Raw genomic sequence first — 25,458 nt, 5'->3', positions numbered from 1 at the left:
TGCAATACGCCAAAGTATACAAGTCTTTTAGTAGTGTTGGTTTCAGGCATCCTGTAATTAAGCGGCAGCTTTCATTCAATGCTGGGTCAAGTTTTTCAGCATGGCAGGATCTGGACCATACTGGGCAGGCATATTCAGCAGAAGAATAGCAAAGGACCAAGGCAGAAGATCTCAGTGTGCTAGGGTCTGCACCCCATTTGGAGGAGGTAAGCTTTCTTAGTATATTGTTTCTTGCATTCACTATTCAAGAATAAGCTAAACCTCATAACAACTCCGGATTAAAAGCCACTGTGCCAATTGTCTTGAAGAAGCTGAGCTGAAATCAAATTCCATCAAAGTGTTCTGGACTGAAGCTGAATTCTCGTTTTTTTTTTTTTTTTTGATAGATTTATTAGAAAACACTGAGTTTAGCTGCTATTTGGTATAAATTCTTGAAAATAAAATAAAATGCACTGCCTTGAACTCCCCCAACCATCCATTTCACAGTGTCTTCGAATGCTGCACACCAGACATAGACATACACCATTTTGGAAGGAAACGTTTATATCACAGAAACCACGAGATATTTGCGCTCTTCGAGTGGAAAAGATCCGAATTCTGCCATTACTGGAGAAAACTTTATATGGGTTTATTTCAAGTTAGTGAGTTAGTCAGTCTCATACGAAACTATCAAGTTTTTTCTTCCGGAAACTTTTGATGTCATTGTTTTTAGATAATGGTTAATGGAGGATTAAGTAGTGTATATACATGGTGGATTGTATAGAATGGAATGCCCTTCCACGATGATTCCTAGGAGGCGTCATTAATAAAAAATAATTATCAAGATTGAGACAGAACTGGTCTGTACACATGCAGGTCGTTTATTGGAGCTAGCAAAACCCAGTGAAGTCAGTTTGAAGCGCGATCCAGTTTACCGATTGAACTCAAGATGCTAATTTCTCAAAACTCATAAATATAATCCTACTACAGAGCATTCGTTTCGATCTCCTTGGGGATTCACAGCATTCTGAGGTGTTTAGTCCATCGTTTAAAAATAAATAAATAAAATATTAAAAGTTCTAATTTGTATTTATACCTTTGTTATATAACATACTTACTATTTTGTCAGAAAGTAGGAGACTTTTTCACCTGCTTGCTGATCCAGTCCACGTTTCGATCATTATTTGCATGATTTGATTTAATTTATTTTTTTTATTTTTTTTATTTTGTTAAAATGTAAACAATAATTTTAATTGTTTGTTGGGATGGGGGATGCGTTGCAATGTTGTTGTTATTATTATTATCTGAGACCTCCAGGGAGAGAAGAACTTATGGAGGAAGGCTAGACATCACCGAAACCAGTTGTCATACCTTCCCTTAAAGTCATTCAGACTAGATGCATTCATTACTTTAACAGGCAAACTGTTCACTCGCTTCTCTCTGAGACGTCTTACCCCTTGCTTAAATGCGAACAAAATTAACTTCCATGGAACCCCCCCCGTGTTCTCTCCCCACCTTCCATGTAACGAAAAATTTCATCAGACGATATCCTATAACACCCATTCAGAAGTTGTAGTAGACCCCTATCAAAAAAATACCAACTCAAATTATCACCCCTCTTTCTCCTGTTAATCGGTCTGTAGTCCACATACCTCCTCTCTCTCTCTCTCCAAAAAAAAAAAAAAAAAAAAAAAAAAAAAAACTTTTTGTAGTAAGTAGTCTGTTCGCACATAATCAAAAGTCACTAACTCTTTGTGGCCAATTTTTGTAAAAGTAAATTATATCGGATATATTTTCTATTTAATTTGGAATTGTGAAGACGTGTTCGGAAGTCAAGACCCCCCCCCCCTCCCTTCTCTCACGCCAAAGGCTTCTCTTCAATTTTGAATGGCATAATAACGTTTAAATGTGGCCTTAAACTGAAACCATCGATTTAAGAAGATAGTCAGCTCTGCTGCTGCCATATCCATAATTAGCCCAAGTGAATTTACATTATGAAGACCCAATTCGCTCTACTTTCGTCGGAATATACTTATTAGAACTAGTGTGTGTGGGGGGGTAAAATAAAATTAATGAATTCGCCTCTTCACAAGTAGCATTCCTTAAATTACATAATAGAGCTGCTGTAATGAAACTCATTTGGATTTTTTAAGCTGTTTTAACATTCGTAAGGTTAATTACAGCCTTTTTTTTTTGGTTCTCATATTCTCCATTTTTGGATCGAAATAAAAAAAAAAAAAATACCACAACTGATACTAATTTTATTGTCTTCCGGTGGTATGTTAATAATACAATTGTTGCTATGGTAACGGCGCCTAGCAGTACTTTCGTTGTCAGTTAATCTACACACACAGAAAAGAAATTTGTTTAACGGTGAATGTTTATAATGGATTTTTGAATGCATTTCGAGGAGGGCAGATGGAGAGAAAGTGGTTGGAAATGGTCCACAGAATATTAAAATTATTTCTCTATTCACATACCTCTCGAAACTTTATATAAGAATGCACGGTAGTTGGTTTTTACTTAAATCTGTTGTTATAATTCTTTTGGAGTTAATTCTGTTTTATTTATTTGATTTTTTTTTTTATTTTCTGTTTAAAATGAATAAAGCAAACACTTTTCTGCAGAGCTGTCGTGCTAGAGTTAATTCTGTGCACGCTTTCATTTTTCAGGCAGAACTGCTAGATATGCATTACTCAAATGCTCTCGTGGAGGATCTTTTCTATAGGTTTATAACAGTTCGTGCTTCTATATGTAACCGTAATTTTTATCACAATAATGATAATCATCTGAGGTGGTCACTGGATGTTTAGAGTGTGCTTCACTGACGCGTGTATACCCAAACCGGTTTCAACCTTTATTGAGGTCTCGTCAGTGAGAGCCAGACCCTGAGATGCCAAGGTTGAAGTAATGCACAACTTATAAATTTTACCTATACAAGTTTCCACAAGGTGCTTTGACCTTATTAAATAAAAATCTCAGGATGAGGGAAAGATGTAGAAAGTTTTTTTACCTTGGGTGTACTATACGTTAAAGATACCAAGCAATTTTATAAACTTGGTTTTAATCCTTTTTCCCAAGTAAACAAACAAACAGGTAAGTCAAGCTTGCGCCTGAAACCAAGACATTTTATGCTTGGTTTTTAATCGTTATCCCAAGTAAGCAAAATAATGTTTTGCGCGTGAAATAAATTCACGTCTAAGCTACTTGTATATAGAAGCTAATGACTTCGTATCACTTGCCTTAGTATGTATCCCATAATGCAAAGCACACCCCCTTTCGGGCGTGTATAACGCAATGCATAATGGGAAGGGCCACTACCCAGACTGGTTTCGGCCTTTATTGAGGTCTCATCAGTGGGAACCAGACCCGAGGAAGATACCAAGATTGAAGTAATGCAGAAGTCATATATATATATATATATATATATATATATATATATATATATATATATATATATATATATATATATATTTATTTATTTGTGATTGTAGGATAGTAAGTAATATTTATCTGTGTATACGAGTAGAAAGGTTTGTCACCTTTGATAAAGTTGTGATGCGAGCAGTTCAACACAAACTAAGATCACTGATTCAGAATATTTAAAGTTCTTGAACCATTAGATATTGCTACGTCCTTCCATGTCTGAACTGCTCGCACCTCGAAGTTTTTGTTTTATCTTAGATAGCATTTCCTTCCATATCGCAACACCTCATTGTTCCTGTGGTGTTGATATGAACAGAAGAGGTGCCATGTTTGAAATGTCATCAGTACATTCAGTATAGTGTCTTTCCTGTTTTGAAGAAAATATTAAATAAAATAAGACTGAGCCTAATATATTAGTCTAAAATAGATTAAGGAGATTCACTTTTCACTTTTATATTCTGAAATGGTCATCATACTATAATATGTTAAAAATATATATATCAGCAAAGATTTTTCGGTTTACTCCCGTGCATACAATGGTATTAGGCTAGGTAAAATTGAGTGGTGGTTTTCAAATCAGTATAAGTATTCTGATTTCAATGAGATTCATCAGAATATATGTTCGTAAAGTTAAATCGGTTTAAAAGTTCAGAATTTCGATCTCTTTATAATGGGAGCATCCCATATGTAATACCGCACACCAGTGGCGCACTCAGGATTTAATCTTGGAGAGGGGGGGGGGCGCCCGAGTTGAGTAGACGATTTGAAATATAGCTACGCATCGCATACGACCTATAACTGAGCATCTGCAATGATCGCTAATTCATAAGTAGTATAGAAAGAGAAGACACGACACAACATAAATTTAAAAAAAAAAGAATTTTAATTAGGGAAAGATTTTTGGAAATTTTTCTAGTGTTTTTTTTTTTTTTCATTTTTCTTTAAAGGGGGGCCAGAGCCCCGTGGGTCCTTTGGGTGCGCCACTGCCGCACACACTGTGCCATAGCAACCAGCTGACAATACATTTGATTATTAAGTCAGGTAGGGCATCTCGACGAACAAATTATTTATGGATAACGGTAGTTCGCCCACTATTTGTAGATCTCTCTTTGGCATTTTGCCAAGAATAGTCGAATCATGCTGAAGGGGAGAAAGAAATGAAGGATGTACGAATTGGTCGCCAACATGCGAAATCACGTGCTTTCTTGTCTGTCGCTGTACTAGTACTAGCTTGATTTTTGTTGTCGCTTTTTTGCATTATTTTTTTATTATTAATTTGTATGATGGATCCAGTACAGTCAACAAGTTCTGTTGTTAAACGTTTCAGTAGCTCTTGCAAAAGAATATTGAATAATGTGCTGACATTCTGCAAAAAAAAAATCGTCTCCTTGTTCCCCTTTCTCAAGTCATAAAACGTGCAAGTGCAATTGCGGGTGTATTGGGGTCGACTGTTAAAAGAATTCGTAGGGAATCAAAAGGTGAAGGTAAGCCAAAATTTAAATCTCATAAAAAAAAAAAACGCCAGAGTAAAGAAAACCATCGAAACCGTAGCCTTGAATGATTTTGATGTAGACGTTATAAGAAGAACTATTCACGAATTTTACGTGGTCGAGAAAAGAGTGCCAACTCTTCCGAAATTGATTCCCGTGCTTAAAGAAAAAATTAATTTTCCTTGGAAAAGAGAAACTTTAAGGAAAATACTTCATAAATCGAATTTTGTTTTAAAAAGTCCCAGAATAAAAGGAAACTAATCATGGAGCGAAGTGACATTGTTTTATCTAGAACGCAGTATTTGAGAGCAATAAGACGTTTCAGGGAGGAGAAAAGACCGATTGTGTGTCCAGATGAAACTTGGATTGATAGTAATTTAACTTATGGAAAATGTTGGCAGTCTACAGAAGAATGTGGAGTGCTACAAACCAGAAATGCCTCGCGGTGCATAATAATTTTGTGTGCGGGTGGAGAAATGGGTTTTTTTTACCGAATTCAAACTTACTATACAAAGCCAATTACCATAGGCAAATGAATTCTACGATCTTCGAAACGTGGGCAGAAGAAAAACTGATTCCAAACCTTCCTAAAAATGCTGTTGTTATAATTGATAACGCTTCATATCACTCTATTCGATTAAACAAAGTTCCAAATTGGTCTAATAAGAAGCAAGTTCTTATGGATTGGCTCTCTGCAAATAACATTTCTCATTCCCCAGATGTGCGAAAAATTGAATTGCTTAATTTGGTCAAAAGAAACTCTCCCATAACTAAACTATTTAAATTCGACACGATGCTCAAAGAGCATGGATTTCTAGCTTTGCGGCTACCACCATATCATTGCGATATTAATGCTATTGAGTATGTTTGGGCAGAAGTGAAAGGTTTCATTCGTCATCTCAACATAACTGGAGATATTGACATGTCAAAACTTTTTAAGCTTTCAGAACAGGCGATTGAAAGTATTACAGTTCAAAACTATTGCTTTCATGTCACCTCATTGGAAAATATGTATTGGGACAGAGACGGAATTATCGAAGAATTATGCGAACCTTTGGTGATCGGTTTAAGTGAAAGTAATGGCGATTCGGACATTGATTCAGATGACTATGAAGATTAAAAGGATTTGATAATGGTATTTTTTCCCAACCTTTTTTGCATGAGTTTGTTAAAAGAGTCACAACAAGTCATAAATAATTAATCGGTTTAGGACATCAAAGTGTCTCAGTTCTCTCTACTGTAAGTTTAGAATATCTAAGTTCATTTGAAAAAAATCCTGTTTTTCTGTATAATTATTTTTATTTTATAGAAAACTTTCTTAAAAATAAACTTAGTTAAATTTTGTTTCATGCTATACCTTTTTTAATTTTGTTAATACTCTACGTACATTTTTCCAACTGTTATACAAGCAAAATAGTTACACTTTAAAAACTACAATGTTCGTAAAAGAAAGCTAAATTTTCCGACCTGTAATAATAAACAAACACATCCCAGAAGACAGATTGATTACCCTATTATCGGAATGGATTCTCCTTTTTCTGACATGCGCAGAAGTGTCGAGGGACCTCTAATCGGTGGGCGAACTTATAGTGTGGCACTATAAATATCACATGATCATTTATGATCACACATTAAAATGTCATGTAAGGCATTGCGCTTCAACTTCTGTTGAATGACATAATTTTAAAGCTGTTGATGCAACTTGGATTGTTTTTGTTACTAGAGCTAACGATATGGCATTTACTAAGAAAGTGACTTAGGGGACAATAGCAACCTGCTAAAGAGATTCTGTCAAAAAAAATAAATAAATAAAAAATGAAATGAGCATTCCCCTCTCTGCAATGTTGGTCTCTGATGTCTTCAGTCGCATTACTGTGCGAAGCCTAAGTCTTATTTTCTGGGAAAAGTTCAGACTTCCCTTCAATTATTTGAATACGAGTTGTTTATTCCTCTTTATCTATGATTTAAATTCATTAGACGGTGAATTTTTCAAAATTAAAGAGATCTCTATGGGCGACAACATTTTTAGATCATTCACAATCTCGATACCGCAATGACTCGAGTGAGCAAGTGCAGTCTGCTTATTGACATGTAGAATTTACCATTATGATGAGAAGCTTGTTTTTATGACATTCCCACCCATAGAATATTGGAAATCTATGTATATAAATGTTGAGAAGTGAACTAAGGATTGGATAATCCAGAAATCCTACTCCAGAGACCAGTATATTTTTTTATGGCAATTCAGATCACTAATAATTAGGATGACGATATTATTATAATTATGGCTATTTTGCCTGCTTCTATAATAGTTTGTTAAGAGGAGTAACATGGGAGTTTTCCCAGAAATAATATACAGGATGACGATAGTTTCAGATGAGCGATTAAAATCAACTATCATCTATGCCACAGTGGAATTCGAGCCACAACCTGTTAAACTCGTGTTTCGATTCTTGCCACCAACAAAAGAAAAAAATTCTCTTCTTGGTAACTAAAATCGAACCTCAAATTGGGCTTTCTTTTGCAGCATAAAAATGTCGGTGTAAATAAATAAATTAGCATAACTTTATTCAACGTTTAACTGTTAACACTTATTCGAAAGCAGCCTGTTATATGCAGTGCACCCATTTTGCTTTCCACACTTCTATGAGCAGGTTGTACTTGCTTGTTGTTCATGCATTGCGAGTGTTATGTTATATTCTTCTGCTGAGTTAGCTCTTCAGTCAAACTTTGGTGCGTTCTCCATCTCGTTGTTAAAAATTCTGGAGCGAATGTCAACGGTTCTTGTGAAATTTTTGGCAAGGATGACGACAGCAGATCTGCTAAAAAAATTTATAATAATGACGAAGAGGTTAACGCCATATAGGCCTGAAGTTGTTAATCAAAGTGGTTAACGACTTTATTATACTGTGTAGATTTTTCCTCCTAAATTAAGCTTCTTAAAGCAGGCTGCGTGTTACAGACGATGAGTAGAGCACTCAAAAATACGATGTTATTTATATTGGTAGAATATAATTTGCGTAATGGTATAATAGTACCTAGAACACGAACGTTAAGACATTCCTCCTACTCATTTGACAAACCCTAGAGTGCCCGAATCATTAGATCTCTTTTCTTATGCTGACTTCCAGCCTTTCCCGCTACCAGCATCTTATATTAGTGGGCTTTCTCAGCCTTAAAAAAAAAGCCTGGTATCTTTTCCCGTTCAATATGCTACATTACACCTGTTCATCTACTAAACCTGTACAAATCCAATAAACTTAGAATACTGTTCTTGTGTTTTAGGAAGTGCAGCAGAAACCGCTTAAAATTTTCGATTTTGTTCTGAAGGGGACATTTCGTTTATTTGATGATCTCTCTAACGCTGACTCACGTCATCCTCTGTCTCTCAAATGGGCTGTTTCTGCCTACCCAAAACATGGGAGCAATAAAATAAAATAATAAATAAATATATTTTAGTGATTAAATTCCTTTTTAATATACGCTAGGACAAATGTCTCAATTTGTCCATCCTTAAATTACTTCAGTTTTTAAAAGTCATTAAGACCAACTGCGTTGTGTACTTATATTATACTTTTTTTCCTATTATTCATATTAGAAAAAAACTTTTTTTCCTAATATGAAATAACTACAACGAAACATAAGAATCATTTTGTTCTAAAATTTAATTCAGTATTTATCTTATAATGATTATCTTATAATGAATTTACAGACAAAAATTACTAGTTGTGGTGGTGTTGGAAGTGGGCGGTAGATGGCGTTGATTCGTAGTAGAGGTTAGGTGTAGAGAGAATTGTAGATGTCCTCCCACGATGAGTCTTCGGACTCCTTGGAGGTATCAGGAATAATAATAATAATAATAATAATGTCACAAACATTTGCAATTTTCTTGGTTTAGCTTCTATTATGTAATCGCATTTAACACATGATTAGCTTTTGAAATTCTCTTTAAGCCATACATTTTTAGCGAGAAATTAATTTGTAGCTTTATCTCTAACCACTAAATAAACACGAAGTGCAATAGATTTTCATTTCTGTAGTAAACAGGATTAACCTGAGAGCGAAAGCTAAAATAAAGACAACAAAAAGAGAATTGTAGATGTCCTCCCACGATGAGTCTTCGGACTCCTTGGAGGTATCAGGAATAATAATAATAATGAAGAGTACTTTAATCACTGCCTAATCGCTGAAACTGCAGTATCGCTATTGCATGCAGAATTTAGTGCCATTTGTTTGCAGTTAATAAAACCATTCTATTTATGGCATATCTTTATACGGTACATCGTTGTATTCACAGCTTGTCCTTTCTCGGTTTCCGTGAGCTTATCAGAAATTTGCAGCAATTATCCACTAATGGAAGATATTTGATACAGATGTTTGTCATGTCGCTACACAAATATCATCTCCGAAACAGCTATTACGTCATAAGCAATATCATGACATTCTTCACAGAAATAAACCTGTCTGCGCAACGTTTGTTCGTTTTTTTTAGGTTTTTTTTTCTTGTTGTTATTTAGATGAAACGTCTTATAAACTATTGCGACTAAACACGTAAGAAGGAAGTTTGAGTTGTTGCTATGGTAACATTTGAGAATATTTCGCTGTTATTTCAGACCTGTATCCATAGTATCGTTTCTTAGACAACGCTTTTGCTTAAATGTAATTGACAGAAAGGATAAATCAGTTGACAAGTCTTCCTTTTGTCACTGCAACATCTGGTTAATCCATCTTATACTTGAAAGATTATAGAGATCCACAAATTATTACCATGCGTTGTCATGGAAAATTAAACGTAAGTATTGGCACTTCTTGTGTTCATAGATAATGATTATTCGTGATTTGCGATGTCATCTCTGCAGAATGTTGGAAAAAATCCTTGACATTTCTGGAGAATGTAAGAATTTTTATCGGTTAGTATCATATATTCAGTTAGAAAAGTCTTGATCCGAAAATGTTGGCTCGTTTAAATGCTCTCGGAAATGTATCTGCATTATTACATATTCCTTTGAAGTGTGATCTGTGACTCTGTAAACCAAGAGGTGGTTTGACAGGACTATGAAGCTGTTAAGTGAAAGATTATCAATAAATGTTGTCTCTTTACACAGCTGCTTTTTTTTTTTTTTTTGTTAGAATTTAGAATTTTAGAAATTTATTTACTGAAGAAGCGGAACAAATGGATCATAGAAAAATTAATACTATAAATATGTTATAACTACTTGAACATAATGTAGAGACTGATATGTTAAGGATAAGGCAACCATAGTGGTTACTTGAAAAATTAAATTTCGCGATACAGTCACTGCAAAATCCAATGACTGTACGTAACATGGTATATAGTCTACTTGTCATAATATATAAGTTATAGTGATCTCTTATAATATACGTTTGAGAAATACAACGATGACTTCTAAGGCCGGAACAGGTCACTCTAGGCCTAAATCCATGATGATGATGAAATAAAGGTCAACATCCCTTCTGAGGTTACTGATTTTATTTCATTGGGGAGTTTATTGTAGCTGCTTGTTGCTAGGTATTTAAAGGATTTATGAAAATTTTCTTTCTTTGCCTTGGGAACTGCCAGCAAGTTCCGGCCACAAATCGGTATATAATGTAAACCATAGTTTACATTATATACCGAAAAACTTAAAATGGTATTTCTTACATTTTATAATATATAATAATGAAAATAGAAAAATAGAGTTTCTGTAATGACAAAATGTTATGAATGGCAAACAGGTCGTTGGTTGAATATGCGAAGTCAGTAATGTCTATAGCTGTAATTATTCTATTTTGTATTCATATCAAAGAAAGCAGGTAATAACAATCTGCTTCCTTTAATAAGAATCTCCACCCCAACAGGTGATACCATATTGCAGTGAGGAATTTACCCAAGTACAAGCATCTTAAGAATGTTGCAGTTACAATTTTTTTAACATAATATATTCTGTTAATTACGAACCTCAACTTATTTATTAAAAGTGAGATGTGGGAGTTCCATTTCAGATTGCTATCGATATGGAAGCCTAAATACTCGACTGATTTTTTTTTTTTTTTGACTAAGTTACGGTTACAATTTTGGATATCACTACATTTCGTTTCATGCCATTTACAGTTATATTGTGATGTAGCTTTTCTGTTAACGTGAGGTGCATGTATCTCGTTTTATGGGTATTAATTTTCAGGCCATTATTGTTAAACCACTTATTTAATTTCAACATATCATTGTTAATCCGATTTTCTAGATCAGGGATCGCGGCCCGCTGGCTGGCCGCATACGGCCCAAATGTGCATTTTTGGCGGCCCATAAAAGGTTGACCATACTTACATGGCATGTGGGCCCGTAAAATTTTATCATTAAGAAAAGACGTTATGGACGTTTCAAGAGGACGTTATCTACTAGTCAAGTGCTAGATGGTTAAGTAGAGGTGCTGTGCTAAAAATATTTTTTAATTTACGTGAAGAAATAGATATTTTCATGACGGAACACGAAAATACTGTCCCACAACTATCGGATAAAAAAATGGATCTCTTGCATTTATGGTAGATATTACAACTACCTTAATAAACTTAATTTGAACCTGCAGCGCCAAGGTAAATTATTAGCAGAACTGTTTTCTGGTATAAAAGCTTTTGAAGGCAAAATATGTCTGTTAAAGAAACATATGATGGAAGAAAATCTACATGATTATGTATGTTGCAAGTCAGCCTCTACAGTTGGATGGCAAACACAAAAGGAAACTTTTGTTGGTATTATTGAAGATTTACAAAACGGAATTTTCAATAAGATTTGTGGATATTGAACCCTTTTAATGTCGACATTGATGACCTACCAAACCGACTACTGATGGAAGTTTTGGAATTGCAACACAATGAAACATTAAAGAACGCATTTTCGTTATAAAATATCTAAAAATTTTATCGATGCTTATCAAAAAATTTGAAGGATTAAACAGTTTCGCAGAGAAGATGATAGTCATATTTGGAAGCATATACATTTGCGAACAAGCATTTTCTGCCATGAGTTTTAGAAAAAATAAATTTTCTTTTCGACTGACTGATGAATATTTGCATGCTTCGATTCGAATTTACATCTCAGGTTATAAAATGCATCTAGATAATTTGGCTAAGGGAAAACAATCACAAAAGTCACATTAAGCAGGGAGAAACACGTTGTGATGCATAAGCTATATTACTGTGTTTTTGCGTGATAATAATTTTTCATTGAGTTTTATTTTCATGCTTGTTTCATATCTTGTACTTTAAATATTTCTGCGTTTTTTTAAGATTGATATAATAAAAATTGATACCTTGAGTATTTTTTTCACTCACTATTTTCTATTAATTAAACGCTTGCGGCCCGATTATTCGACCCCTGTTCTAGATCCTTAAGGGTCATTTCAATGTATATTAATGCCGTGCCATCAGCGAACGATATTTTGCTAGAAAGTTTGTATTTACACAGATCATTAACATATGTTCCATATTTTATTATTTTTCTTGTGCCATAGCTGATATATTATTTTCTATTATTCAGATAGTATTTGAACAAGTCATTAGTAACTCCTCTAATGCTGTACCTAGGCATTTTCAGTATGCCTAGGTACAGCATACTGAAAATGCTGTAATTGAAAATGCTGAAAAGTCATGATGAGCACAGTCGAATGCTTTTAGATATATCAAGAAAAACGGCTGCTGTGTATATACCTTTATTTATCCCTCTATAAATGGTTTTATGGAACTCCGATAACGCTTTTTTCGGTATTGATTAGATGCCTAAAGGATGTGGTATTTAGATAGCTATTTAATCGTTTTTTATTGGAATTTCAGTAACCTTTGAGACTGTAGATAGTATAGATATTGGTCTGTAATTTCTAATTCATATCTGTTACCTCTTTTAAATAGCGGAAGAACTAAAGCAATCTTTAAGTGTTTGTTCTTTAAATTTCCTATGTCCAAAAGATTTATTAATAATATATGTAAAGAACTTGAACTTATGTTTAATGATAATATTTGGTTTTTCGACATTTATATGGTCACATCCCATTTTCTCGCCTCTTTTTAATTCGATTACTACACTCTTAGCCTCATCTCCATTTACGCATTTAAGTACATGAAATTCTTAATCCACAGAAGGTGATTTGCTTACTTTATCCTCTCTTTAGGATTAAAATCACAACTACCATAGTTTGTCAAGTGGTTGTTCATTTTGTTAAGTACGGTGACTTTATTGTCCTCTCGGGGAATTTCTCATGTTTTCTGCTTTGTATTACCAATTATCATGTTAACAATCCCCATTCTTTACTTTTATCATTCATACAAGAAAGAAATTTCAGTAAGAGATAATGTTCTTTCTATTCAATTAAAATTTTTTTGCTTGAAAATTCAGGAATGTATGTTTCCACCATGGCTCCCCCCCCCCAACCTCTTCCCCTATCCTTCTAATAAATTTTTATGTGCACTAGCTCGATGTAACATGCCGATATACAATTTCTTATTCTGATGTGACATTACTTCATCTTTCCCTGTTGCCTTCCCACGTTTATTATTGATAAACGTTTATAATTCGACCCTTGAATGCATTCAAGAATTGAATTTAAAATTACAGTTTTAGCTGTTGAATTTCAAGGTAAGTTAACTATTTTTATTATTATTATTATTACGGGCGACTCCAGGGAGTCCTTAGGACTCATCGAGGGAGGCCCTAAACATCATGTCCACAGAACTATACAACATTCTCACGGTATCTATCATACATTGCCTTGAACTCACTCACCATCATAGCACCCACAACAGACTCTGGCAGCTTAATTCCACTCATTTACCACTCTAAAAGTAAAGAACCCAGCTCTAACACCCTTGCTAACCACACTATTGCCCAGCTTCCATAGGTGTCCCTTAGTTCTCCCACCACCAGTCCTGATTTCAAAAATATCCTCTGAATTAATCCTATAAAAACCCTTTAGCAATTTGAATGTCTCAATCATATCTCCCCTTTTCTGCCTATCAACTAATTTCTGCAACCCAAAAATCTTCAATCATTTGATAGACCTGCTATCATCTTGATCACTTGCCTCTGGATCCTCTCCACCTCCTCCCCATCAAGAAGAAACCTAGGTGACCAAATCTGGACACAGTAGTCAAGATGAGGTCTTATCAAGGCTTGGTGCTGAGGTACAATAACTTGCTTGTCTCTGCTTGTCAAAGTATTTTTCAACAACCAGGTGAGTTGATGAGCTGATTTAGCCACTTTTGCAATGTGCCCCCTAAACTTCAACTCCCTATCCACCAACACTCCCAAGTCCCTGGCCTCATCAATCTCCTGGAGTACAGTTCCACTAATGTCATATATTGCTGCTAATCTTTTCACCCCAAATTGCATAACCTTACATTTTGTTACATTAAATTGACATCCATTCTCCTTAGCCCAGAACTCCAATCTATCCAAGTCGTCCTGCAAGATTTTGACATCTTCAGCATTCATTATTGCCCTACCCAACTTTGAATCATCAGCGAACAAATTAACTGTTCCTCTTAGATCCTTCCCTATATCGTTAATGAACAAATTAAACAGCAGTGGTCCAAGAACAGAACCCTGCGGCACACCACTAGTCACAAGCCATCTTTTGGACTCTACTCCTGAATAAACTACTCTCTGATATCTCTCCATCAACCATCCACCTATCCATCTCACCAACCCTATATCCATTCCCATATGTTGTAGTTTGCGGATTAGAATTCCATGTGGTATCCTGTCAAATGCCTTAGCCAGGTCCAGCAGTATCACTGTAAACCCATTACCCATTAATGGTTCCTTCATTTTCTCAATGTCACCACCTGGATGATATACTCTTGCAAAGTGCTCGCTCAGTAATTCCACTATATCAACTGATTCAGTGACCTCCTTACCATCATCATTCCTTAAAATCATTCTGCCATGTACAGTTTTTTTTTTTTGCTTATATAGAACTGTTTGGAATTCTCTTTAGCTTGTATAGCTAGTTTCCTTTCATAATCAGCTTTTGCTTTTTTTACCCCACTCGTTACCTTTCTGGCCTGCGCTTTATACCGTTCGTGTACCTGCAGGTCACCTTTCTCTTTAAATTTCCTCCAGAGTTGTTTCTTTTTTTGCAGCTCAAGCTTAATGGTGTTATTCATCCATTTAATCCCTACTTGTTTTACTATTCGGACCTTAGGTATACAATCAGCCATAACCTCCTGTAAATGCTCCTTGACCACTTCCCATACTGTATCGACATCCAGCCCTTGCAGTTTTACATGCCATGGCACTGAACCAAGCAATCTCCTAAGCTTGTCATACGTGCCAGCACGGTAATTCCACATATACCCTGTCTTGATCGAAAATTCCACACCTTTAGCCACCTCTGAAGTCTAGACCTTATGATCACTCTCACCAGTAGGTGGCAACATGGTCATATTCATTACAGTCAAATTCTCAGATGCTATTACCAGGTCAAGCACTCTCACACCCCTAGTATTTTCATTACATGCTGTCTCAGATAGTTATCCCTTAATAATTGAATAAAATTCATTTCCTTTCTCACATGTGTCCTTTCCTCTTTCCAATCTCAAATATCTAATCAATTTATTATGGGGGATTTCATAGTTGAAATCCCTCATAATAATAATTACCCTCCTTCCACTCATTTCATCAATTTGTTTATGCATACTATCTCCACCATCTATTCCATCACCTGGTCTATAGCAGCACCCAACTGTATATTTTGTTCTGCCAGTCTCAATCTCACACCAAATAGCCTCAAATGAGCTCTTTTCACTATCCTGCAATACAACTTCAGTTCTCCTTGGCTGCAGTTCATCAGCTATCATCAATAACACTCCTCCCCCCATTTTATTCTCTCTGTTCCTCCTAAACGCACTATAACTTACACATTCTATCCCACTAACTATATCATCTTCCGTCAGCCATGTTTCACTAATACCAATAACCTGTGGCCAGGAAGAGCCAGTCAAGGCCAAAAATTCTTCCTTCTTGTTCCTAATACTCCTGGCATTAGTATACATGAAATGCAGAGGTCCCTTTTTCCTACCTCTATCTTGATGCGTTATTCTAACTATCCCATTCCGATTTCTTGTCCATAGTACTGGCTCGGGTACATTATATACATTCTTACACTCAACTGATGTCTGCATATCCACTTCCCCCCCCCCCCCTCCTTGGTAGCTCTAGTTTCCCTGGTTCTGCACATCCATTTTCACTTCATTCAGCAACACTTTTTCCAGTCTCTGCACACCAAATCCATTCAAATGCAGGCCATCCAACTTGTATAAATCCTTTCGCCCATCAAACTCATTTCACAAGTCCACGAATTCCACATCACACCGTCTGCTTAACCAGTCTAAATTTCTAATCATTCTTGTGATCAAAATAACGACAATATAAAATTCTGGCTTTTAATGAGCAATGAGTCCCTAACACAAGTGACTGTGCAGAAAGAACTAAATTTGTTATGGAGTTACTCCAAACAACCAATGTATAGCGCAAATTAAAACCTTTGGCTGTAATTTAGCCTACGTTCTCTGTCTGCAATTTCTCTCGTGTCTGTGAGATTTTTATGCAATCTTTTTTCTGAGCTTTAAAAAGAAAAAAAAGTGTATAAAAATCTCAACGAAAAATCTTGGTTTGTTGGAATAATGGAAGAAGCAGATAAGCCATTGAGATCTGTATGTGTCTGCTAATTGGCATGTGTTCTCTGGCTGGCGTGATGTTTCGTGGAAGCTAAAACTAGAGTTTCCGAGAGGAAATATCCCTCCACCTCTGTAAAGACTGACTAACTTATCTTAATTCAAAATGCCCTCACAAATGTTCAGTGCTTCATATTGAGATTAGAATTCGAGTTTTTATGTAGTCTAGACGTCAGGTTTGCATGTTTTCTAGAATGAAAAACCCAAGATTTCATAAGTAAAGCCTTCTTATTCCATAAGAGACTAGTTAACTCACCTTTAGTTAAAAATATTCCTTATAAATGGTCCTCCCTTATAAGTGATATACTGTGATAAGATTCTAACCCGATATCTTTACATGTATAAATGTGAATGCGATATTGCAGTTGGAAGGATGATGGGTTGTAGGATTTTTGAGAGGAAGAGACCTTGGTTCAACTCTCATCATGATGTTGAGTTTTTTGAAAGGGAGTCACCTGCTCTTATATGGATGTAGCAGGTGTTTTTCCTCTCACAAAATAAGCAAACCAGCCAAATCCCTATTGTAATATCCCTCTCCTTGACATTTTTGTTTTCTGATAATGCAAATTTGCAGTGCTTCTAGGAATGCCAAAACTCGTATCTTTTATCAAAATTAACTTGATAAAACACAGGTCTTAGCTTCCAAAATTAAGCTTATTTTCTTCAATTTCCTTAATGGGATCTACAAACTTTTATACTGATAGTGAAGGAATTATGTAGGATGATTTAGCTCCTTATTTGCTTTGAGTCACAGTGCTGAAAGTTAATTAACAAGTGTGCATGTCTAGAAGAGAGATTATTTAAATCGTCAACAAAATTATCCAGTTCTTGAATGTGAACTGAAATCCAAAGTTTTTACAACTGTAAAGTCATTTATTGGTAAAAAAAGTTGCAATGAAGAGTCACATTATATTTTAAATTTAAAATGTTGAAGTTAAATGTATATTTTCTTATTTTTACAATACCTTTTCAGTTTTCTAAATGCCAGCATTTCATTGTTTACCTGTCTTCCAGATTTTAGCATTTACTATTTTCTCACTAGTTCTGTAAAGTTTCTTTTAAGATGCTTTGCAGATATTTATTATTATTATTTTGTGGCGTCTCCAAGGACTCCAAAAACTCATTGAGGGAGGACACTTGCTCTACAACTCTCCATCTCCACTACTTCATCTACCAACTACACTGAACATCTACTACCATCATCATCCTCATCTACATTAACGAGATCTACTGCCCACCACTAGTATTTTTTGTGTGTAAATCGAATGTGTTCTGAAGTGCTGAATTATCTATATGTGGGAGAAAAAACTCTGCTACCTCTGTATGAGATTGGCTAACTCACCTTCAGTTGAGAAAATCCATAAAGATTCTTCCCATCACGATGAGAATCGAACTTAGGCCTTTTCAAATCGAAGGGCACAGCATATAACATTCTTCAATTGCACTACAGAGGCACTATATATTTTTAAGATGTATGTTATGTCATTTCCAAACAGGAAGAATTAACTCCCATAACCATTGAATCTGATTTTTCATTTTGCTGCAGGTAAGTATTAAAATGCACTTCTCGATTTAGTATGACACTGTAGCAGCTGTATCTGACAAATTCACTTGAAAAAAAAAAAAAAAAAAGCTATCATAAAGATTCCACAATGTCCTCTACCTTTATACAGAGTTAGCTTGATTTATCTCTGAAAATTAGGTTTTTCTTCCTGCTAACCAGTCATATTAACAGATTCTGGCTAACCAATCGGCTGGTTTACTGAGTGGTTAGGTTATCTGAAGAATTCACTTGAAAAGAAAAAGAAAAAAAGCCATTATAAAGATTCTACAATGTCTAACTCTATACATTGTTAGCTGTATTTATCTCTGAAAATTAGGTTTTTCTTCCTGCTAACTGGTCATATAACAGATTCTGGCTAACCAATCAGCTGGTTGGCCAAGTGCCTAGGTTATCTACTATCCATCCAATAGCCTGAACCCTGGAGGTTTGATTTCAGCCTTGGCATGGATGCTGTTTTTTTTTTTTTTTTTGTTTTTTGTTTTTTTGTTAAGATGTTAGGGAGATGAATTTTGTCCATTTCTAGAGTACAATTTTTGGGATATGTAAAAAATAAAAATACAAAAAAAAAAATATATATATATATCATTATGTGGCCAGCAAGAGAAGCAATGACTGTGGATAGATGGTCTTGCCAGATGGAATAGGTGGTAGAGTGATTAGGTAAATGACAGAGTAAAACTGTTTAATGAATACTTTATCAGTGTTTCATTCTAGTGAGGTAAGTTTTATTCCAAAGGGAATGGAGCACAGGGTGAGGGATTTGAAGTTTGGTAAAGTGGATCTATTTACACTACTAAATACTTTGGATGCAAGATAGTGTGACTGGGTGAAATTTTGCCTCATGTCTTAAAGGAATGTGTCAAAGAATCAATAGCTTCATTGACTTGGCTGTTTATTGAAAGCCGTGCAACTAGTTAAGTCACTGAGAAGAAGAAGGCGGGTAAGATGATGGCCACTGCAGGAGAATGGAGGAATCAAACTATAGACCAGTTTGTATTACATCTGTGATTGTTAAGGTATTGAAAAAATTGGTAAGAGCTCATATACAAACTTTGGCAAATAAATAATATTATCTATGACGGTCAGCATGGATTTGTTAAGCAGTGCTCTTTTTCAATAATTTGGTTAACTTTTATGATAAAGTAACAAGAATGCTTGATGAGGGAAAAGTTTGCAAACTAATTTTTCTAGATTTTGCAAAAGCATTTGATGCCACATAATAAACTGATATTTAAGTTGCAATGTATGGATTTTAATATTTAGTTGTGTAGTGGATTGAGAGTTGGCTCTCTGATAGATATCGAAGAGTTGTGTACAGAGCAACAGTAATTGTTAGAGCTCTGTGTTTGAGGTTGCTGAGGATGAAACACAGAGTCTGAATAATTTTCTCTAATGATCAGGCTGTGAACTAAGAATTTGAAATCATTAACCAAACATTTATAAAAAAAAAATGCCTGCAATAAAAAGACAGTCCACAAGATCCATAAAAATGCCATTAAATGCAAAAAAGATTACAAGAATGCCATAGTCATGCCATACATTAGGGACATTTCGGAAAAATATAGATAGAACACTGCTTAAATACTACATCAAAACAACCTTCAAATCCCCGGTAAAATTAAGAAATTTACTGAGCTCCTCCAAAGATCCTCTTTTATACCTTACCCACCCAAGAGTTTGCAAAATTCAGTGTACTTATAACCTAACTTACATAGGGAAAACAGGAGGCACCATCCCAATCAGAAAAGATGAACACAAACGCCACATTACTATGGTATAACAGGCCTATCAGACCACACGTTCAAAACATTCCACAAGTGAGTCATAATATTTTTTAAAGATGTCATCAGAGAATGAAATTTATTTTATTGTAATTGCTTTCCATTTTTATTAGCGTCCGTAGCCCAGTTGGAAGAATAGCGGAACATTGCATCCTTCGATTGGAAAAAATCTGGGTTAGATTCTTGTTGTGATGAGGGGAATCCTTATATGGACTTTTTAAGTTGAAAGTGAGTTAACCTATCTCATAAAGTGGTAGCAGGGTTTTTTCTCCCAGAAACTCGGGTTTTTCATCCTGTATATAGACAAATCAGCCTTCAGAACACACGCAATTTACAGACAAAAAATAATGTTGTTGGTGATGATGAATGATTGATGGTAGTAGTGTCATAGTTGGAGAATTAAGTGGTGGTGGAGAGGATGAGATGTATTTGGTGAAGTAGAGTGAAGCCAACCATGATGAGTCCTTTTACTCCCTGGAGGTGTCACGTAATAATAATAATAATAATAATAATAATAGTAATTTTGAGCATTTGCAGACAGTTTAAAAATTTATTATACTTTTTGTGTATTTTTAGCCATACCATTCATATGATGACTTCCAGAGGCTCTCTTAGGTGACCTTCAGTTTTGTCACTATGCTGATTAGTCTTGTGAACTGTTGTATCTCAGTTCTGTAAAACTGCTGCTGCTGTCATGGCAACATCACTGCGCCACATTGCCACAGAACCAGCCAACCTCAGCCAGAGGATTACATCTAGATCTTCCACCTCTGAGAAGGGTTTGAATGAGTTACAAGTGAGAGACAGAAGCCCTAGTCATACTTCAGATTCTGTAAGTCCTGTAACTTTTTTTTTATTTCTCAGAATTACTAGCTGTCGCATAAAAATGGAATCAGTTGTGCCATTACATTTTTATGTTAATTAATACTAGTGTTTTTTTTTTTTAAAGGAATGAGAAAAATTTCAAATTTTATTATCTATTATTACTTCTGTTAAGAATTTCGGTATTCAAAACAGATTAGGTGACAGTGGTGCAAAAACTAAACTGCATTTCTTCTTCATGAAATAAATAGAGAAGTAGTCATTTGTATAATTGATAAAAGATAATCATAACATACACTGTCATTATCTTTTTTAAAAATCTACCTAATACACAAAAAAGTTGCAAGACCTATAGCATTAGTGCTTTACATGTGGGCAGGAAGTTAAGAAGAAAATACAGATTTGTTGATAAGCTTCTTTAACAAGTTGAGTTTTTTGAGGGCAAAGCTTATAGTAGGCTCTTCCAAAGAACAGGAATAAATGGGATGAGAGCCAAAAAAGAAAAGTTTGTTGGGTGGGTTCCAAGCTCAACAACAGCTGGATGTTGATCATCATCTGCTGGTTTTCTTACAGTCATAGAGAAAACTGGAGGAATGATGGTGACTAGTTATGTAAAACTTAACTGGTCATCACCATCATTCCTCCACTTTTTCTCAGTCATCACAAGTTAAGCAGAACTTAACTAATGCCCATGAAATACCTATTGAAGAAGTGTTATGCAGAAACAGAATGTGTATGAGAACGTGATCAGAGTGAATCTGTGAAAGAGAATCATTAGTTAACCAGGTTTTCTTACTATGGTTAGCATCAGGTATTTTTAGTGCACCACCTCAAATGTAAGTATTCCAAGGTTGTGAAGATGTAAGTTTATGTAGTGTTAATGGTTATACGGTCACCTGTGGAGAAGCATGTTGAACACCAATTGTGAAGTCATAATAGCTATGAAGTGATATCAGAAAAGGCTAGAGTAAGTCAGTCCAAGAAGAGAAATCTAATTTTGTTTTGCTACTATCAACAGGTTTAATCCCTAAAAATATCATATATTCTGCTATGGCTGCTTTGAGTGCATGCAAAACAAATGTCCTTTATCGGATGGATTACTGTGCACAGATTTGGTCGCCTAGTTTTCAAAAGGATGACGAATTTTTAGAGAGGGTTCAGAGACGATTCATTAAGTCGGTTTCTAATCTTGGACATGTGGAGTATGAGGAGAGATTGAGAGAATGCAAATTGCAAAGCCTAGTGGATAGGAGGAAGGGGAGGGGGGGAATGGTTGAAACAAACAAACAAAAAAAAAATGTCAGTAGCTCAGTTGACAGAGCGGTGGACTGTAGACGTTTGCAAAGCAGTTATCCATAGGTCAGTGGTTCAAATCCGCCTCGAAGGATTTTTTGCTGGCCTGGTTGGCCGAGTGGTTAGCGTATCCACTCTCCAGCCAAAAGGCTGTGGGTTTGAATCCTGCCATGGGCATGGATGTTTGTGATTGTCTGTAAAAGTAATAGTGGTGGTAGTTGGCATTGGTGTTAGATGATGAAGGTTGGTAGAGTAGTGAGACAAAGAGTTGTAGAGTAGATGCCCTCCCTCGATGAGTCTTTGGACTCCCTGGAGGTGTGATATAATAATAATAATAATAATAATAATAATAATAAAATAAGTTGGTAAGGGGGTAATTACCAGATTAATGTGGATGAACTTTTTCATATAATATTTGGAGATGGGGTGGGGAGAACGAGGCCATTCCTGGAAGCTGTATAAGGAGGGGATGAGGTGTCGATTTTTTGCATCAAGAGTGGTGTGTAATCAGAATGCATTGCCTGAGAATGTGGCGAGTGCAGTGACAGTGAATGCATTTAAATCGAGGTACAGTGAGCTGTGTGTGTGTGAGCGAGAGAGAGAGAGTGGGACCTCCTGTGAGGGATTTGACTATGACAAGAGACCCATTTGCCGATGATGTTAAACATAGTTTTACATCATCAGAAAATAATTGAATATTTCCCCTCCTGTATATAGCAGTGTTGTAAAGCATGTAAATGAAGATGGGCTGGCTATATTAGTAGACTGCCAGATGAAAGGTGGACAAAGTTAATGTTAATAAAGTTATGCACTAAGTGCATACCAAGAGAAGGAATGATTGCTAAAGAAGGATGGAAGGATGATCTACAAGGGTTTGACATTAGATGGTACAGACAGAACTGGAAAGTTAAGGAGGAGGCCTATGTTTAGTAGTGTATAGAAAGAGGCTAAAGAAGAAGAAATAGCAGTACCTCAGGTACAGAGCCTTGTGTCACACTCTTGTCATAAGCCTTCTCCTGCACTCTGCTCCTCCATAAACTACTCTCTGATGTCTGTTCTTTAGGTTAAATCTAAGCTTATTTGCTCCAATTTATATAACAGAGATCTTTATGGTATCCTATCATATCTTGCAAAGTCCATCAGTATCATTGTTGCAGTTATTCCCCTTTTCCAACTCAGCTGTTACTTTATTATAAAAAGTGAGTAAATTACTGAAGCATGATCTTACCCCCCCCCCCCTCCCTCAAATACAGTATCCCATTCTTAGATTTTTCCTTAGCCAACTTCTTCAATACCTTTACCATCATCCCTAAGATGTTAATTAGTCAAAAATTTGCTACTTCTGTCTCGTAGTGTCATTTATGTAACAGAACTATTTTCTCCTCTTTCCACTCCCTTGGACTTCACCAGAGCTCAGGTGAGCACTACAAGTTCCCTAGCACATTTGCATATGTGTGAGTTTATCACATCTAAACCTAAAGCTGTAGTCGCATCAAGGTTCTGTAATATTGTATTCACCTCAACTTCTTCTACCTTTCTTTCCACATCAACTCCTTGTCACATCTATTACCACAGTATCTCCACCTCGATGCTACAGCACTTTCACTGTGATCACTCAGTAACTTAATTGTTTTATTTGCTTCTGTCACCTGCCTACAATCAGTATTTATCAAAATTATTCTTCCTTTTAATTGCCATATACTAAAAGAACTCTTTTGGATTACCCTTGGCTCATTTCCTTTCATAATGAAGATAGATGCATTGAGTGAGATCGCGTTGTTGAATAGTGCGATAGAAAGAGCAAAACAGCAGCTAGAGTGCATGAACAAAAGTAGACTGAATGAACCAACCAATAATAAAAGGTATGACAGGAAAAATAGACGTATGAATGTGAACATGAACAAAATGAAGGATAGAGTGCTGTATGGAGACTCGTTAGTACGAGGTGTGTTAGTAGAGGATTTGACAAAATCGTACCAACCTGGTGCGACTATAAAGGACGTAACTGAGTCTATTAGAGAGCAAAAGGAAAGGGTGAAAGAAATGATTGTTGTGGCAGGTACGAATGATTTGAAAGGAGATAAAATGGAAATGATAGAAGACCTGAATGAACTGTTTGAGGTAGCAAAAGAAAAGAGTGAGAGAGTTAGAATGATTAGTTTTTTGCCACGGTATGACAGTGAAATGTTTAAAAGGAGGGCTATAATTGCAAATGACTTTATGCGTGGGTTATGTATAACGAGTGGTGTGGAATTTGTGGATGTGTGGAGTGAGTTTGATGGGCGAAAGGATCTATATAAGATGGATGGCTTGCATTTGAATGGTTACGGTGTAAGAAGACTTGAGAAAGTGTTGCTGAATGTAGTGGATGTGCAAATTCAGGGAAACTAGATTTGTTAGGGGGGGAGTAGAGATACAGTCCTTATGGAGGCAGTTGAATGTAAGAATGAATATAATATGCCAGAGCAAATAAGGACAACAAATCTGAGTGGGATAGTTAATATAAGGCATCAAGATAGGGTTGGGGCTAATGGGGGTCTTAAATTCATGTACACTAATACTAGGAGTATTAGGAACAAGAAGGAAGAGTTTTTGGCCATGGTTGGCACTTCCAGACCACAGGTTATAGGTATTAGTGAAACATGGCTGACTGTAGATGATATAACTAGTGGGATTGAATGTGATGGGTATAGTGTGTTCAGGAATGACAGAGAGAATAAAATGGGGGGAGGAGTATTGTTGATGATAGCTGATGAGCTCCAGCCAAGGAGAATAGAAGTTGAATTGCAGGATAGAGAAAAGAGCACATTTGAGGCCATTTGGTGTGAGATTGTGGCTAGCAGAACTAAATATACAATTGGGTGCTGCTATAGACCAGGTGATGGAAAAGATGGTGGTGACAGTATGCACAAGCAAATAGAAGAAATGGGTGGAAGGAGGGTGATTATTATGGGAGATTTCAACTATGGTCGCATTGATTGGAGTGAGGAGAGGACGCACGGGAGGAAGGAACTGGATTTTATGCGGTTATTAAGGGATAACTATCTGCGACAGCATGTAATGGAAAATACTAGGGGTCAGAGAGTGCTAGACCTAGTAATTACATCTGAGGATTTGGCTGTAACAAATATGACCACATTGCCACCAATCGGTGAGAGTGATCATAGGGTCTTAACTTGGGAGGTGGCTAAAGGTGTAGAATTTTCAATTAAGACAGGGTACATGTGGAATTATCGGGCTGGAAAGTATGACAAGCTTAGGAGTTTGATTGGTTCAGTGCCATGGCATGTACAACTGCAAGGACTAGAAGTTGATAGTGCATGGGAGGTAGTTAAGAAGTGTTTGCATGAAGCAATGGCTGACTGTATACCTAGAGTCC

General features: G+C 35.9%; 1 protein-coding gene across 5 annotated transcripts in view; it reads left to right on the top strand.

Moving 5' to 3' along the window:
* LOC150109624 (oxysterol-binding protein-related protein 6-like) overlaps nucleotides 1–25,458 on the top strand; it is a 695,026-nt gene that overhangs the window by 218,638 nt on the left and 450,930 nt on the right. For all 5 annotated transcript variants that reach the window (XM_090409290.1, XM_090409281.1, XM_090409257.1 and 2 more), the window contains one exon: nucleotides 20,541–20,796. In XM_090409290.1, coding sequence (XP_090265416.1) covers nucleotides 20,659–20,796 — 138 coding nt within the window. In that variant the 5' untranslated portion in view covers nucleotides 20,541–20,658. The remainder of the gene's footprint in view (nucleotides 1–20,540; nucleotides 20,797–25,458) is intronic.

Source organism: Typopeltis vanoorti, chromosome 2 (assembly GCF_054136105.1).
Source record: "Typopeltis vanoorti isolate ZY-2024b chromosome 2, IOZ_Tvanoo_1.0, whole genome shotgun sequence".
Taxonomy (NCBI): domain Eukaryota; kingdom Metazoa; phylum Arthropoda; class Arachnida; order Uropygi; family Thelyphonidae; genus Typopeltis; species Typopeltis vanoorti.
The sequence above is the reverse complement of the archived record's forward strand: the minus strand, read 5'-3'. Positions and strand labels throughout refer to the sequence as shown.